The sequence below is a fragment of the Polistes canadensis genome, unplaced genomic scaffold (genome assembly GCF_001313835.1).
Source record: "Polistes canadensis isolate GaletaPanama2010 unplaced genomic scaffold, ASM131383v1 scaffold_5, whole genome shotgun sequence".
Lineage (NCBI taxonomy): Eukaryota > Metazoa > Arthropoda > Insecta > Hymenoptera > Vespidae > Polistes > Polistes canadensis.
This window is the reverse complement of record NW_014569552.1, coordinates 731,547-749,006: the sequence shown is the minus strand read 5'-3', so window position 1 is coordinate 749,006 and position 17,460 is coordinate 731,547. Positions and strand designations below refer to the sequence as shown.

Genomic DNA, 17,460 nt, shown 5'->3' with positions numbered 1-17,460 from the left:
CAATGATATTTAAAATTAATACTATTTTTTTGCAAAATTGATATAACAAATAGAATGAATTAAAACTAACTTATATACTTCCTGTGCACCGATCACACCGGGTGTGGCGTTAACAAACGGGACGCCAGGACCTTCCGGAGATTTCGGAGACGCTAATAAATTTTCAGCATCGTTGATAAAATTCTGAGAACAAAATAGAAACAAAATGATAGTTACTTTAAATGCAATCTAATATTTCTCACGTTGCATCATGAAACTTTTAACAATACCTATACAAACATTACTCTGCAAATGCACAATTTCGAATCATCAACAAGCCAGATTACGAACATTGAAAATTTATGCACATACATGTTGATAGCAGCGAATGAGATGTATAACATCGATAATATATAAGTATGTGTTTATAATGAGTCGAAATATATTAAAAGCGTTAACTTACTAATAATGATTGAGCGAATATATAACTAGTATATAATTTGAAAAGAGTGTTCCATGCAAAACTGTAAACGATTTATATATAATATCATTGTTATGGTAAATCACAGCATAATAGTGTTATATATATATGTATGTATACCTTACGTTGATATCTGCCAATGAGTTGCATTACGAGAAAATATTTAATAAAATATTTTTTGTTATATATCGTGTAAAATAATTTTCAGATGTTAAGCAGGAGCTAGATTATAAGTTACAATATTTGTGTGTGTATATTGCTGAAGCTAATTGGCAAATTAATTAATTCATGTGTTTTTACGTGTGACATTATTTCAAATATGTGCTCTTTTTTTCTCTTTTCCGTTTGGTGCATAAGCATATTTTAGTGCAAAGTTACACATTTGTTCACACCTATACGCTCTATAATTTTAATCTTTTGTAAAAATCGATCTACGATATTTCTCTTCGTATTGATCTGATTTCAATACCATTAAACTCATATATCTAATTATAAATATATGTATAGCTTTATCTTTGATTTATTTAGTAAATAAGAGATCTTACATTAGGGTCTTCTCTAATAGTGACCATGCCCATCGAAGATGAAGTATTTAAATTTCCCGACATAACATTGCGTTGCGTTGTTTCGGTGTTTGCGTTTGGATCGTGAAAGGACACCCTCTTGATCGTGGAGGATGTTAGAGGTGTTAAGGCAATATTCGACGAGGTCGAACTGTTTGACCTAAGTGCGCTCTGTTGAGACATCACTGCATAACTAGATCCGCGTTCTGGGGGTGGAGGTGCATCGGTATTTCCATTTTGTAAAGCTATATAAAAATGATACAATTTTTTGTTTAGTCAAATCAGATAAAATTAAAACATGTGTACGTGGCAATTTACTTACATGGGGATGTATTGGATCCATTGATAACTAAATTGTCTAATCTTAGCATATTTGGATGCAATGCTTGTTGATTCCTATAATGTTGCATATGTTGTTGCTGTTGTTTGTATAACTGTTGTATATGTTGCTGCTGTTGCTGTTGTTGCTGCTGCTGTTGATGCCTACTTTCTTCTTCTCTTTGTCTTTGATTTTCATCAAATTCTTTTCTTCTAATTTCTTCAATACGACGTTGCTGTGATTCCCTTTCTTCATTATTTGGAGACATTGCAGCTGTATATGTCTTTTGAATATTTCCAATATGAGACAAAGAGGAACTATAATTCGACGAGCTGGGTAACTGTCCTGTATTATTTTGAGATTGATTGGTATGTTGCTGTTGCTGTGGCTGTTGTTGTGGTTGTGGTTGTTGTTGTGGTGGTTGTTGTTGTTGTTGCTGTTGTTGCTGCTGCTGTTGTTGTTGTTGTTGTTGCATATATATTAAACCAGAAGTATCATTTTGTACTAGGCACGAATTTCCAGCAGCATTTGGAGACAGTGGAGTGCTAACAGTTTGGGATGTAGGTGGGGTACCTCTTATCGATTGATTATTTACGTTTGCTCTCGACAATGTATGTTGTTGACTTGCTGTGTTCGTTCTTTCTTGAGAATTAGCTACACTCAATAAACCTTGAGCCTGTGGTATACTCTCAGTATCAATGTCATTACATTCGTCGTCGTCATCTTGTTGATTGGCGGCTTCTTCTGCTCTTTTTTGGAAATCTCGTTCCAATTGAAGAGCACGTAATTGTTCGTCTTGTTGAGGTGTTCGATGAGGCAAAGCGCTTAATTCGGCAATTTGCTGATCACGCCATTGTCTGGCGGCTTCTCTTCTTCGAGCTTGTTCCTATAATATTTGAATGAAATAAGATCGTGCAATGATATGAGAATATTTTTATATAAAAGAATTTTATATACCTTTTCGCGTTCTTCACGTTGCCAAGGATTACTAGCACTATATTGATATTGACGAGGTTGTTGCATTGTTCCTGTTCCACTTGCTGGATAATAGCCACCTCTAGGCGGATCTTGCATACTTGCGGTATATCTATATATCGAATATTATTATATACACGATTTATAGATGTCTTATTTTATATCAGGTAAATAAATAAAATTAAATAGTAACCTCGAATCTGCTTGATTATTATACAAGGGATGAGTTAATGTATTAGGTGGCGGAGGTGGTGGGCTTTCCCTATACCCATCTTCAGGAAGAGCAGGTCTTGCTGGTGGGACCTCGGTAGCATTAAAAGAATTTCCTTCGACGTTATCTTGAACCATAGTAGTATTTTCATTTGAATACTGATCGTTTCTAAGATCAGGTGGTCCATGAGTATAGTGTGACCCGTTTTGAGAAGTCATGTATTGGCGATTATGATCATAATGCGATCTAGTAGAATCTTGAACTGCGAGAGATTCCTTTCCGGATTCAATCGTTGGTACGTGACGAGGTGGTTGTTCTGCTTTCCCTTTGGATGCCAACCCATACTGAGCAGTTGGGTGTTTGTTGCACTGACCATACTGTGCATATGCAACATCAGGATGACCATACGCTGGTCCCATTTGTTGTCGTGTTGCTGACGATGTTGCTAAATTAGGTGTAGAACCCAAAGGTCTCGAAACAAGAGCACGAGCAGGTACAATACCAGCTGTTTGATTAGCATTTGCCGGTCTCATGTTATATGTATTTGGTCTATACTGATTGATCATTGGTACACCACCGCGTAACTCGCGTCTCCTAACTTCTTCTTGCATTTCTTGAAGTTTGGCTTCCTGACGTATTATATCTCGCGATGATTGCGACCTAGGCGGAACCGCATTTTGATGTTGCATCTGGTTACCAGAATAACCTTGTTGTTGAGTTTGAGGAATATGAGCAGATATTGGTCTATCTCTTCCTTGGTTCAATTCTTGCGCCGGTGGCCGATTCAGAGAGTTTTGTGATCCTCTCGAGCTTCGTTGTGTATGTAACGTATTCCTAAAATAAACTGAGATGAAGCATCGAATTTGGACGATATCAAAGCACTCGTCTTCAATAGATTAATCAACCCAGAAGTGTAGGAAAATCAAACGAGAAAGATTATTGAAGTTTACCTCTCTTCCATATGTTGCTGAGATAAACTTGGCTGCTGTTGTTTTCCCGTTGAATCTTGATTTCTATAAACGCTCAAGTTTTGATAGAATCTTTCGGCTTCGTTATTCTGTAAATTATTTTGGAAAGATCCATGAGGTTGATTTGGGTTTAAGTTTGGCGAGGATTGTTGTCTGCTAACCAAACCACTCGGAGGTAATGCCCCAATTCTCGTTGGATCGTGCAAATTATGGCTCGATCTAAAGATAATGAATATTTACTTTTTTATCCGAAATAAATGTATTAAAGAAAATTAGCATAATCATTTTACCTAGAGCGTAGGCAAGAAGCTCCGTTCATAGCAGGCATTGGAGATGGTTGAACTGGTGGTGTAACGCTGTTACTCGAAGATGCTCTACTATACCCTGGATTGAAGATTTCATGTTGTTGTTTTCCTTCAGCACCCATATCTACATCACAATCTTTCGAATTAATGTTGACATCAAAACGTACTCATAAGCATTAAAAGTGTATTAAAATTTGATTATAATCGATCAAATCCTTCCTCATTCGTTTTCATTAATTTATTGATAAAATTTGTCTATAATATGTGATCTGGTGCTTGAATATGTAAATGTGATAAGCAGTATGAAATAGTGTAGAGAGAAAAGCTGAGTGTATGACTCACAATCAGGGTGATTATGCAAATGATTAACTCACACTTTCCTGAGTTGGTTCTATCTCACAAAAAAAAAACAAAAGCAGTGATCGCTAGACCGGGAAAGCAAAGATTTGCAAGCCAGTAAAGATAATCGACATGATCGTTCCAATATCATCATTTTCGAATAAATTTGGGTTTTTCAAATGTATCATCTTTTGTATTTATACAAATATTATTTTGAATAATTTGTAAATAAGAAATTTGGAAAATCTTTTTGAAGAACCACGTCAGGGATTACTTACTGTGCAAGGCTGGGACGGATTTGCTGCTATGAATTTGTTGGGGAATCGTTTCACGTCCAAGTCTAGATGAAAGATCACGTTCGCTCATGCGGCGAGGCCCTGCGAGATAGCACAAGATGCACAAACAAAACATTATTAAAAATTAACACAACAGCACTGCACATTTTTGCACGTGGCATATGATTTAACATAAAATTACATGCATCTAGGTAAACATGCGAATAAAATATTTTTTTTGTTCCTGATTTCGTTTTCCCACATCAAAAATTATAGTTACAATGATTGTTATATACATTATTTTTTTTTTCATGATATTATTATTTTTATCTTTGCTGTTATACATATCATACTAAATCATATTATAAATGTTACTATTTATAAAATGAAATCAGTATAACATGCAAGCAACAAGACATATCAGAACATTTGATTGTACTGTTCATATATACATGTATATACATGAGAATGAATCGTTAGTAAATGGCAACTGGTTTTAGATAAAAGTACTTTGTGTAAACGATCTGATCTAGAAGAGCACGTTTCATAGCCGCAACAGACTTAAACAATGGTAATTATAGGACTAATCCTAAACAGTGAGAACGAAAGATTCTAATTTCTTGCATTTTCGTGCAAATGTTTTAAGAAAACACGTACGATGCATAACAAAATGCAGATGCATTATGAAAAGCGAACGTATTTTATTTTTGTCAAACGACGAAAAATATTAAATCATCATAAATAATAATGATAATAATTATAATAATAATAATAATAATAATAGAACCTATAATAATAAAACATCTTAAGAAAAATATGTAAATAAAATATAAATTATAGGAACTAGGATAAATTATTGAAATTTAGTGCATCTTTTTCAATTGGGAATTGGAATAAAAAAAAAAGGACTTAATCATAAAAAGCAATTTGTAGTTTCTGTAACGTGAAACCAAATGGGGAGAAAAAAAAATAAGTGCAGTAACTGTATCGAACGAAAGACAACATAAATCTTATGAACGATGTAATTTGTGCCTGCTTACGCGAAGCGGAACCGATTTCCATCGATGGAAATACATGAATATCTCGTTTCTCCTTTCTGGATCTGGACGTTGATTTAGATTGTGAGATGTCCGGATCACTTTTTGATTTTTTAACGATATTTAATGAATTCCGATCGATCGAACGAGTTATTGACGATGATTTTGCTTTGTTTTTACACATTCTACCAAAATATACATTTCCTTCGATGTCTATGGTCGTTGTATTGTCGACAATACGAATATCATCTTTTGATTCTTTTTGTTGTGAAGACGTGCTCGTTGAACAACTACGACATGTAAGTTTTTTCGACGTTTGACTGTCATAATCTTTTTGAAAGGTAGTATTTTTTTTATGAATCTCTTGATAACTCTTCGACAAACACCGTCCATTAAGCAAAGGGGCTTGACGTTTTTTACGATTAATCCTACTTTTCTCACTTTGCAAATTTTCCCAACTGAATGATAACTTTGATGACCGTGAAAGAGAAGAATTTGAATCGAGACCATTCGTGCTTCCTAAAGACCCCTTATATTTTTTTTCTTTTTCTTCTTCTACTTCTTCTTGTTCTTCTTCCTTCTTTCCAATTGATAGAGTACCGTGAACCGTAAAATTACCCTCATTATTGTGATGATGTTTTATTAAACGTAGATAGAGCATAGCGGTAGATTTCTTCGAGATATCTGGCGCCGATACCACTTTATTAGAACGTACTGGAAAAACGAAATATTTTCTAAGTGCTGGGGTCATATTAATTTTATCGTTTTTCAATTGATCCGATGACGATAATTCTTTTAGAGAACAGCACCGTGCTAACTTGCAGGTTCCACGTTTTTTACGTTTCGTTTCTTGTTGCTGCGAGGAAGAATTATTTAAAGATTCTATGTTCAACGAGGACGTTGACAAGTTTTGTGATTTTTTTGATTGTTCCAATTCTGATTCGGTACCATTGATTACAGATTTATTCAACGATTTACTAGATATCTCGGAATTTTCTACGGAATCGTCTATTTGATTTTCTTGAGGTAAACACAAAGGTGCATCAGTGTTATCGAGATTAGAAAATTCTTCGATTTGTTCGATAATATGTCGTTGCTCTTCTAATGACAATTTCATTTGTTTGTCTCTAATTGTCACGTTGGTGTCATGGATATAAACATTGTATTGTCTTTCAGGTGACACTTGAGTACTCTTGTCCTCGTAACATAAATCAGATTCCGATTTGAACATTTTACCATTAGCTGATCCACGTACTTCGGTTGTTGAACTTCTTGGTGATGTAATGTCGGGTTCCGAAGCAAATTGTCTGGAATGTGTCAACTTCATAGACTTCATTTTAATTAATCCACCATCCCCTAAAGCTGAAAAATGTTTAGCCAAGGTTGCTACTCTTCCACAACCTAAACGTACTTCGTCAGGCGATTTCCAAAATTTTCCTGTACTCGACGTGTCACTGGAAACTGCGTCATCGTTCATTCCACTTAAATCAAGAATTAATTCAGGTGTTATTATCTCTTCGTCTTTCGAAATTAATTCCGAAGTACTCAATTCTTGTTCATCGTTTTGGTCCGTGGTATCCGTAAAAACATTAGAATAATTTTCATCGTCATTATCGCTGTTACTTTCGAGCTCGTTAGAAGATAATTTCTTGGACGATACACTAAGTTTCGGTGAATCATCGACGTTGCTAGTTTGACTTTCAGTACTTTTTCTTGAGTTTAAGGAACATTGACAAACCGTGTAACATTGATGTTTCGATATGATGCCTGATATTTCTACTCGAGCTCCTAACTCATGAGCATGAGGATCCTTAAATCCGGTAGAGGAATAAAATAAATCGTTACGCGACTTTGGATTACTTGTTTTATCTTGCGGAGTATCATTGTACAACATAGCATGCTCCTTCTCTTCACCCTTATATTCTTCATTTTCTTCAGATTCATCATCTGGATAATTATCATCAGTCTGATCGATGTAAGGAATAGAATCGAAGCATTCTTCGCCGAAAGGAATCGAGGATAAACACACGTTCGGAGTTGTATCGACTCTTTTCACAAAACTATCGCCATGAAAAGGACAAGTCCAATGATTTTCAATCGTATGATCCTCATTAGTATCATCAATTTGTTTAAAAGTTAACCCGGACATGCTCTTATTTTGATGTTCGCATGTTGTTGGTACAATGGTATCAGGAAAATTAAAACTATTTTCGATTTCATGAGGACATTGTCTTTGAAAATGACAAGGTATCGATAATCGTATTCCTTCGGGTTCTTGGATAATAGGAATAGTTGATAAAGTTTGCCAATTTCCCGGTATTGGCATTCGTTCTTCGTTAAACCTGTTGCAGATTTCTCTGACCGGATAAACAGATGCTGATCGCGTCTTCACGAAATTATTACGCCATTGATGCGGATTCTGCGTTAATGGATAAGAGGGCGAAGGACTGAGAGAGCGACGCTCGTATTCGTTAAGGTACAAGTTAGTTTTGGGAAGTTGTGAAGCTGTCGCACCTGGTAATGTGGATTGTTCTACGTCCCAGCCAACGTAGTGTTCTTGAGGAGGAGTAGGAGCACCCTGCAATGGTACGGACAAGAGATTGCCCATCGAGTGTGACGTAGATGCTGGCACGGACACTTCCGGAGGTCTAGCGGGGGGTTTTATGTGTTCTGACTTTGGCCTGGCCTTATGTGCTGCTCCAAACAATAGGTTAGTTAAGCGTTAGTAAAGCTGTTTAGAACATAAGCGAAGCGATTGTTGATTTTTTTTACAATGTAGTAGTGTGAATATTTGATATTTATAAAAGAAGATTTTAATCATTTATTTTTATATTAAATTATAGATCATACTTGACGTAGTTGTTTGGACGCACCGTTCCCTTCAAATTAATCAGTAGAATATTAAAATATTTTAACATACATACCCCTCGTCATTATGGGAGATGGTTGAGATAATAAAGTAGCAAGTCCATGATATATCGCGCCTTGTTTAGCAACTTCCAAAGTCACTGTTGGGCCCGTTCGAACAAGATACTCCGCAGCTCTGATTTATAATACAGTGAAGATAAAGTAAAATTAAAGAAACAAATGATTGTTAGAATAATCATTAAATTTCATATTAACTCTTAATATGATTTCTCACTCACTTTTCTTGTGTTATTCCAACTAAACTTTGACCGTCTACTTTAAGTAATTGATCGCCAGCAGCTAGCCTTCCATCCTAAAAATATGATATAAAAAATTAGAAATTTTATGTGACTTTTTAAAAAATAAAAAAGCAGGTTGAGAAATAAAATATTTACCGCATCTGCTGCTCCTCCGGCAACGACACTTTTAATATAAATCCCTAATCTGTCTTGACCAGCACCCTGCGTAATAAATTTTGATAAGTAAAACTCACTAGACAATTAATAAACCTTACTATATTCCTATAAACTTATCATACCTTAGCAGCAACGATACTCAAACCCATGCCATTGGTCGACTTATGCAATTTTATAATATGTATCTCTGGTTGACCTTGGTTCTGTCCGACATGTCCAGTGTAGCCACCTGATCTATTACTCATCGCACTTGGACTACGTAACTACGAATATAAAAGTTGTCCTTTATACACAATCGTGTGATAAAACGTGAACAGCAAGATGATAATAAATGAATTAAGATACACACGTTCGTATGATGATCTATCATATAGATAGTCCAGTAACCACTACTAGTAGGTTGAGGTGCCATTCGACACAAACCTTCTTGTTGTAAGGGTGATAGAAATTCAACCAATCCTGGTGGTACACCTCTTATTACCTCGCAACTATAACCATCCTCTGGCAATAGCAAAGCTAACGCCAAGGTGGATTCTTCTTCCAAACGTATTTCACGTCCGTCGGCACGAGCAAGTGTATCAGCGACACTTTCGGCTACCTTTATAACAAATAAAACATGTTTATGTAACCACTTCATAACGTTAATTGAGGAAGTAAATATTAAATGAAAATACTTACTCTGACAACGTTTTCAATGAGTTCGGCAGGAAGTCTTGGTTCATCGGCAGCTGGCTGATACTTTTGTAACAACGCTCTTACTTGTAACGAGTTTAATTTAAAACAAGTCGAGCTCAACGTAGCCAATTCTTCGGCGTTATATTTTGGTGCTTGGAGAAGATGCGTAGCTTGCATGATCGTAGCTAAATGACATTGACTGGCTAATTCAAGACCCTGTCTCTCAGCCCACGTTTCTAAAGCATTGAGCCTTGCTTTTAATCTTCGACCAAACCACCGGACGCAGAGATTTCCGTTAGAAACTAGAGCGTTGAAAGCGATTGCGTTGATCGCGTGAAAAAGATGACTGAACAGTTGGATGGTCAATGCTGCATTAACTCGACAACGTCTTAACAGAGCCATCGTATTGGAAAATATTTGTAGCACACCAGCTTCTTTAGCAGGTTCATCAGCGTCTGCCATGAATTGCGACATTGCTGGTGTCAACTCTAGGGAAACGCAATGTACGAGGGATGCGAATGCAGCGTGAACGGCATCAGCTAGGATATCTTGAGCTCTCGTTGAAAATGCTCCTACGTGACGATCACTTTTCAGCATGTGCAATAATTCGGAACCATTTGCGAGCCAGAATGCCAAGGAAGACGCATCCATATATCGTTCCTATATATTAGAAATAAATACAAATTATTCAGTTATTCCAAAGAATTCTTAAATTTTAATGAATCCATCAAAATGTTTCTTTTGTGCTTCAGATTGAATTATTCTTGTTATAGAAAATAGTTTAAAGTTTTATTAAAAACATTTTACCTGAATAACTCCTTGTATCATCAAGGCAATATTCGTAAGCATCACAGTCAAACGGTGTGCTCTTTCGATAGGTTGTAATTCCGGTCTGTAATGAGTGCTAGCACGATATCTAGCAGACAGATATAGAGTATAAGTCGGTGCTAGTTTGAATTGCGGCGCTGAAGGATCTACGTCGGTGATGACAGCACGTAGAAACGCTTCTTCCGTATCTTCTAAAAATTCCAATACTGCTGGTAGAATAGGGTCCGTTCCTCGTGGTTGATTATCGTATTGGGGATGCCTGTTGATTCATCAAATGTTATTTCGTTCATATAACCGATCATTAACATATTTATATATATGTATATAAATATGTACATAAAAAGAAAAAAAGGAAAAAAAAATAAAAAAGAAATGAACATGTTCGTGTATAATCAGCTAAAAATTTTTAAATAATGGCAAGCAAAACGATTAGATTTTGATGTATAACAATTAATTACGTTCTTTTTTTGTTGCTGTTGTTTAAAGTTTTGATTTAAAATAGAGAATCAAAAAGCTAGCAGCTAATAATAACAGCTCTTAACGGATGAATCAATTTAAACGTTCGCCATCCAGGTTACCTGTTGCCATCTCTACTACTCGTCAAACTCGCAGTTTCCACATTGCCGTCCAGGTCGAAGGTCGTTTCATAATTGTGAGTCACCTCTTGTGCGTGAGTACCGTGCGTGGGACTACGCGATGTGCTAGCTGCCGAAGATTTAGTGGGACTCGGAGGATTCGAAGTTTGACCAGGACTCTGTGGGTGTCCACCGTTTGGGGATCCAGAACCTGATCTGTACTTGTCCGAATTTGCTTCTTGGCTGGTAGCATCTGGCGATCGTCTACGATAGACAAGCAGCCACGGCGCGTGCGAAAGACAAAAGACAAAGCAAAACTAAAAAAATGGACTAAGCGCGCGCGCGAGAAAGAGAAAGAGAAAGAGAGAGAAAGAGAGAGAGAGAGAGAGAGAGAGAGAGAGAGAGAGAGAGAGAAAGATAGAAAAAAAATATAACTAAAAACGAAATTTATGTACATGGTATGCGTGGACGAAGCGATCTATAACTAAGAAAACAATCTAAAGCAAACGATGCTCGTAGTAGGAGAAACTCGAGCTATACTCTAAGTATCTATAGCTAATTCAGTGGTTCTCAAAGATAGATATTCATTTTATTTAAGATTATTTAGATAAATGATCAAGAGATTTTTAAGATTTGATCTCAGTTACATTTATCAAGCGTTTTTTTGCTTTATTTAAATATTAAAAATGAAAATTATATTAGATAAGAACTTATGAGTCAATAAATCATACGCGTACTTTGAGAAGTACTGATCTAATCTATCGGTATATTAGTATAAGTGTATGCAAGAAGAGGGCTCGTAAATCTATCGCTCAACTCACCGGTCGTATGCATACTCGATCTGTCTATTGGAGTCATGACGTTGCCTGATACGGTCGTCGGGTGCGGGGTCGATGAATCTGAAGGTATGCATTCTTCCGAACTTGATGATAGCTCCGTTCTAAACACGGGGAAAGAGACATATAAATATCAAACATATATAAAAACATTTTTCCTTGTACGAAGAAGTTGGACAATCTTTTTTTAAAATTGTTCAGAAAAGAAAGAAAACTTATATTCTCTTTTACCCCCAATCTAAAGTTCTTCATACAGGTAAACTTATATTCTTATAAACTATTGATTTATTTTTTATAATTCCCCTTGAGAGAAACAAACAGTAGTTTTACCAGTTCTTGATACTCAATATTATATAGTTCTTTTTTCTTTCTCAAAAGTTCTATTCGATTAATTCAAAAGAAACTGTTTTGATAAGTTCTAACAGACTCTACTATTCATGGTTAGATTTTTTGTGTAGATACATTCTATATGACTATCTCAGTTAATAAGATTATATTAAAAAAAAAGAGTTGAAAAAAATTTCTATTTCATATTCAATTAACATTCCAGCAACGACGATGACTTAGCTTTCCCCACTAATGATTTAATCGAGATTCAACAGGGAACGTACTTGAAGTATGGTAGTCTGATGTATTCGTTGATTGTTCACAAAAGTATGAGCGTCCCTTGAGCATGGCGTCAGTGTGACGATATTTTCCGTAAACGCTATAACGCAATGCCTTGGCATAACGGTAGGCCCACTGAGAGTCAAAGTTTGTGATTGCACGCCTTGTGGACCGAAGGGTCGTTCGGATCCAACTTCCGTCACGTTCGGTTGCAAACGATATCTGACACCCGCTCCGTTAGGAATATCAGTACCGTCTGGATTCAATTCTAATAGAAATGGTAATCTCTCGTCTTCGTATCTAAGAATTAGAATGAACAAATACATGAACAAATTTGTTAACAATTATAATAAATATCAATGTTTATTAAACAATACCTGTGATCTAACTCGTTCCATTTTCCAGAAGGTTTCTTTTTACGTTTACGAGGCACATAATCTGCCGGTCTCCTCCTCACATGAAACATGATTGATCCTAAAGTTGAGAAAACAAAAACATAAATGAAAATAATTTACATATTTATGTTTCTATTGATATGTTATAAAACCCAAATTCAGGTTTTCGTAATAGTGATACAAATTTTGTACGTTAAGTTTAAAATATTTTGCACTGATATAAATTACTAGTATTTTATATCAATATAACTTGTATTATAAATTAGTATAATTTAAATTACATTACTAAATATTATCGTATGTTTTACTACTATAAACAATATTTTATAATATATTATATTTACTTAATTCAATTATAATAATATACTATTAATAATAAATATCATAACCGTAATAAAAATTATACTAAATTGTTTAACAATATACAAAACATTAATTATCAAATAGGAATTAATTTAATGAAAACACCATATACAAGAAGATAAAAGAAAATAATTTCAGTAACTACACACACATAAAATATATATGATATCAAAGTAAACGGATATAAAATGTTAACGTAAATACATGGAGAAAAAGCGTTCGTTCCCCTGTTCAATGAACATCGTTCTTCAGTTGCTATACTTGACCGGAGAAAAGGCGTATATATCTCATCTCGTTCTACTAAAGAGGGGAAATCGTTCACATATATTTAGTCTTTTATCTCGGAATCCTTCTCTCATGCATACGAGCTTTAGACTGGGCCGGTAAAAATAAAAAGTAAAGAGAGAAAAAAAAAAGAAGAAAAAGAAAAATAATAATAATAATAATAAGAAGAAGAAGAAAAGTTGAGAACTGGCTATCAGAGTCTTCATGGATCGAAATAAAACGGTAAAAGACAGACATTTAGCATAGTCATTGTAATACTTATTTTTTTCTTTTTCTATTCTTCTTCTACTTCTTTATTACATATGTATGAATATTATATAAACATGCCGAGGATGATCACGAAGGAACGTCCCAAAAGATCTCATATCGTACGCTGCGCAAACTTCAACACAATTGTCTATTGTTTTAAACGGTGGAAAAGAAGAAACAAAAAGAAATAAAATGAGAATAAAATTGAGGAAGAAAGAGAGAGAGAGAGAGAGAGAAAGAAGTAGTATACAATGAGACATCGGTTATCCGAATTAATTAAAGAGGAAGACGAGCGAGGGAAAGTAAGGGCAATGACGCGAAAATAAAGATGGAGGGATGGGATGCCCGAACCCAAGAGCCCCATTCGCGCAAATTGCATGAAATAAAATGAAAGAAAAGGAAAGCATTACAAAAAAAAAAAAAAAAGAAATAAGATATTGAAACAAGAAATAACTCCCCTTCAGCCCGAGAAGAATATGATAGCAAGTCTTAAAAATAAAATCTTCAAGGTTGAAGAGGATTTTTATTCGATCTCTGTTCGCAATCCAAATAACAAACTTACGTCTTATTCCCCAATCCATCATGTTGATTCCTCGATTGGATACAACGTAGAGATCGGTAATATTATTTGTTTTTCAAAATATAAATTTAAATTCTATTTGAATTAGAATAAAGTACGTGGTCCCTTCGTTGATAATTAAACAAACAAAAATCCATTCAACAAAACGGAAGAAAAAAATAACAAAATCAGCTCCGTTGTAACTTGGTAGCAATCTCCATGAATATTTGGTCCCTTCTTCTCTTCTCTCGAGGTACCGTAGTCGTCATTTCCTCTCTCCTCGATTCATACTAAACGCCGGACGTTGACGACGAGTGTATATTACCAGTCTGACAGAGAGTGAGTAAGAGAGAGAGAGAGAGAGAAAGATAGATAGAAATAGAAAGAGAGAGAGAGAATGTATATGTGTGTGTATGTGTGTAAGACAGAGATAGAAACGGACAGATATATGTGGCTAAAAGCTGCTCAAGCATGCTCGAGGACTCATCATCACGAAACAACGACGAGTACGATGATGATAATGATGATGATGATGATGATGATGATGATGATGATCTTGATCGTTCAATCGGTGATCCTTCTTCTTTCTGACAATCACAATCCGTTGATCTATCCACCACTTCTTTGTCTTCCCTTCTCTTATCATTATGTTGCGCCAAAAAGGGGGTTAATAAGATAAGGACTATTGAGAAAATGTTGACTATTCTGTCTTAAAGGATTCCAGAGTACACACAGACAAGACCTTTTATTTCATCGTGTTAGTCGTTGTTGTTGGCATCTAAGACGACCGATCGATAAACGTTTGCCTTAACTACATCGGCAGACGTGCGTATGTATAACCAGCAGCAACCAACGAACCAACGAACAAACGAACGAACGATCGTTTTCGACGACCTTCCTTGGAAATTTTCTCTATTGATGATGACCTATATATACATAATTAAATATATATACATAGGTACTTAGGTGTGTAGATAGATAGATAGATATATATAGATGATCTATGATTTTTTTTCCTGGGTAGGTCAACGTGCTTATGTAATTCATTAACTTATCAACGTGATATCGATAATGAAGATAATTTTCTTATATTTATTATCATCGAGATATTTATTCTTCTTCTAGCACGTCTCTTGATCTCTTCTTATTGTTCTTATTCTTTTACTTTGTTTTAATTTTATTTTTTTGTATATTTTGATAATTTCAGTATAGAGAAATAAAGATCACACGATGGAATAACTAAAAAAAAAGTTAGAATACTCTCATAGAATATTTATTTCCTTTTTATCGACAATTCGATCTCATCCAGTGAAAATCAGGACGATGGACGCTCAAGGAAATCGAGTCCGGCGTTTATGTGCTCGTAGGAAATTGCGTGAGGGAGTAAGTTTTTTCTTTCTCTTTCTCTCTCTCTCTCTCTCTCTCTATCTACCTATCTTTTTTCTTTTCTTTTCCTACCTCCCTCCCTCCCTCCCTCTCTCTTTCTCTTTCTTTATGTCTCTCTATCCGTCTAACTATCTTTCTCTTTCTTTTCCACTCTCTTGTGAACTCACTCGCACTTCCTTCCTCCTTGCCTTAACCGCGCTCGCTCGCGAACGTGTGTGTAAAAGAGCGTAGGACGCAACGAAGAAACGCTAGTGTGTGTGCATGCGTGGTGTATAATATGTGATGTGTGCATGTGCAAGAGAAAAGAGAGAGAGAGACGGATATATACAAAAAGGGAACGCAAATCGTGCAAGGAGGCCACACGGTGTACGCACGACCTTTGACCTTTGCCAAATCCACCAACTGCGCAAAGGATTTGTTTTTACTATGAAAAAAAACCCCCGCAAAAAAAAAAGAAAAGAAAAAAGAAGAAGAAACAAATAAACAAAAATGATAGGATTCAATTCGAAGGGACCGATTAACAATTAGAATAATTAAGACACCGACGACAAAAACGAAGACGACGATGACGATGACGATGACGACGACTACGACGAAGACGACGAAAACGATAATGACAACGAACAACGAACAACGACGACGACGACCAGCCGAGGGAGGAAAGGTTGCGCTACTGGCGTCGTCGTGCAAAAGGAAACGCGACGCGCCGACGCGTTTCGAGGAGCGAAAGTCAACTAACGCGAGGCACGACCCGAGCCAGAGCCACGGATCTAACCCCATCTCCCCACCATAAACCTCCCTCCCACTATTCCACCGTATCGTTCAAACACACACACACTTACATTATTTATCCATATAGAAAAAAAAATATATATATTATATAAAATATATATAAGGGTTGCCTATATGCACACACAAATACACTCATACATATTTGTATAGAATATACATATTAATTTAATACATATCCTACAATAGAGATAAGGGTACCTAGTATGCTGCATAAACATTAACTTATACACTTGTACGCGTCCATGTAGAAAATACATACATATGTATATATATATATAAAAATATTCATATATACAATACACATAAGAGTATCTATGCATCAATTTATATACTCATATGTACTTTATATGTATTCATATAAAAATATATATATATATACATGCACGAACAGATATTACTCATCATATCTAAAAAAATATTATACTTACATGTATACAATACAAATGTATAAGTACATTAATACTTACATGCATACATTAATAATACGATAATATGCATACATGCGAATTCATCTAAATATGTATACAATAGGTATATAGATTTCATTAATATTATACATATACGTATTTAAAATAATATATATCCATAGATAGAGACAGTTCGTTCACATTATACGAATACGTTCATATACATTATTATCATACATATTACATACACATAAATAGGTAGATATATACATATGTATGTATATGTATTGTATCCAAACACAATATAGGTATAAGTTTCTTCTTCTTCTTCTTCTTCTTCTTCTTCTTCTTCTTTAGACGAGCCATCCAATCCTACCGGCGCCTCCCTCTTTCGATCACAGTCCCTCACTCCTTTCCTCGTTATGCTTCCTTGCTCATGGACTCGTTTTCTGTTTCTCTCTTTCTCTTTCTCTCTTTCTCTTTCTCTCTATCTCTTCTCTGTCTTTTTCAAGCCCTTCGTCCTTTACCAAGTGCGCGAGCGTTACTTCGTTTCAAGCCACAAAGATAAAAGTGTTAGTCATGGTAATAATACTTGCGATGTAATACTTCTATGTGTATGTCTATATGTACACATATATGTATATGTATGTACGTATACGTTGTACATACTGTGCATTCACCCTCAAGCAAGCGACACGGGACCCGACCTATCCCCGCTCTCTGACTTTT

At 35.4% G+C, this 17,460-nt stretch overlaps 1 protein-coding gene across 14 annotated transcripts in view; it reads right to left on the bottom strand.

Annotated features, from left to right (window-relative positions):
* LOC106788161 (afadin) overlaps positions 1 to 17,460 on the bottom strand; it is a 44,653-nt gene that overhangs the window by 2,641 nt on the left and 24,552 nt on the right. For 4 of the 14 annotated variants that reach the window (XM_014751187.1, XM_014751195.1, XM_014751179.1 and 1 more), the window contains 20 exons: positions 12,673 to 12,769; positions 12,301 to 12,595; positions 11,675 to 11,793; positions 10,857 to 11,117; positions 10,258 to 10,537; positions 9,454 to 10,110; positions 9,125 to 9,373; positions 8,898 to 9,038; positions 8,755 to 8,820; positions 8,599 to 8,672; positions 8,377 to 8,495; positions 5,456 to 8,146; positions 4,419 to 4,517; positions 3,787 to 3,925; positions 3,479 to 3,715; positions 2,511 to 3,362; positions 2,300 to 2,429; positions 1,346 to 2,228; positions 1,006 to 1,268; positions 71 to 183 (listed from right to left, as the gene is read on the bottom strand). In XM_014751187.1, the coding sequence (XP_014606673.1) occupies positions 71 to 183; positions 1,006 to 1,268; positions 1,346 to 2,228; positions 2,300 to 2,429; positions 2,511 to 3,362; positions 3,479 to 3,715; positions 3,787 to 3,925; positions 4,419 to 4,517; positions 5,456 to 8,146; positions 8,377 to 8,495; positions 8,599 to 8,672; positions 8,755 to 8,820; positions 8,898 to 9,038; positions 9,125 to 9,373; positions 9,454 to 10,110; positions 10,258 to 10,537; positions 10,857 to 11,117; positions 11,675 to 11,793; positions 12,301 to 12,595; positions 12,673 to 12,769 (7,765 nt within the window). Of the gene's footprint in view, positions 1 to 70; positions 184 to 580; positions 594 to 1,005; positions 1,269 to 1,345; positions 2,229 to 2,299; positions 2,430 to 2,510; positions 3,363 to 3,478; positions 3,716 to 3,786; positions 3,926 to 4,418; positions 4,518 to 5,455; positions 8,147 to 8,376; positions 8,496 to 8,598; positions 8,673 to 8,754; positions 8,821 to 8,897; positions 9,039 to 9,124; positions 9,374 to 9,453; positions 10,111 to 10,257; positions 10,538 to 10,856; positions 11,118 to 11,674; positions 11,794 to 12,300; positions 12,596 to 12,672; positions 12,770 to 14,149; positions 14,476 to 16,078; positions 16,119 to 16,979; positions 17,159 to 17,460 lie in introns of those variants that run through there. The other 10 variants (XM_014751247.1, XM_014751237.1, XR_001381872.1 and 7 more) reach the window with 10 other exon arrangements.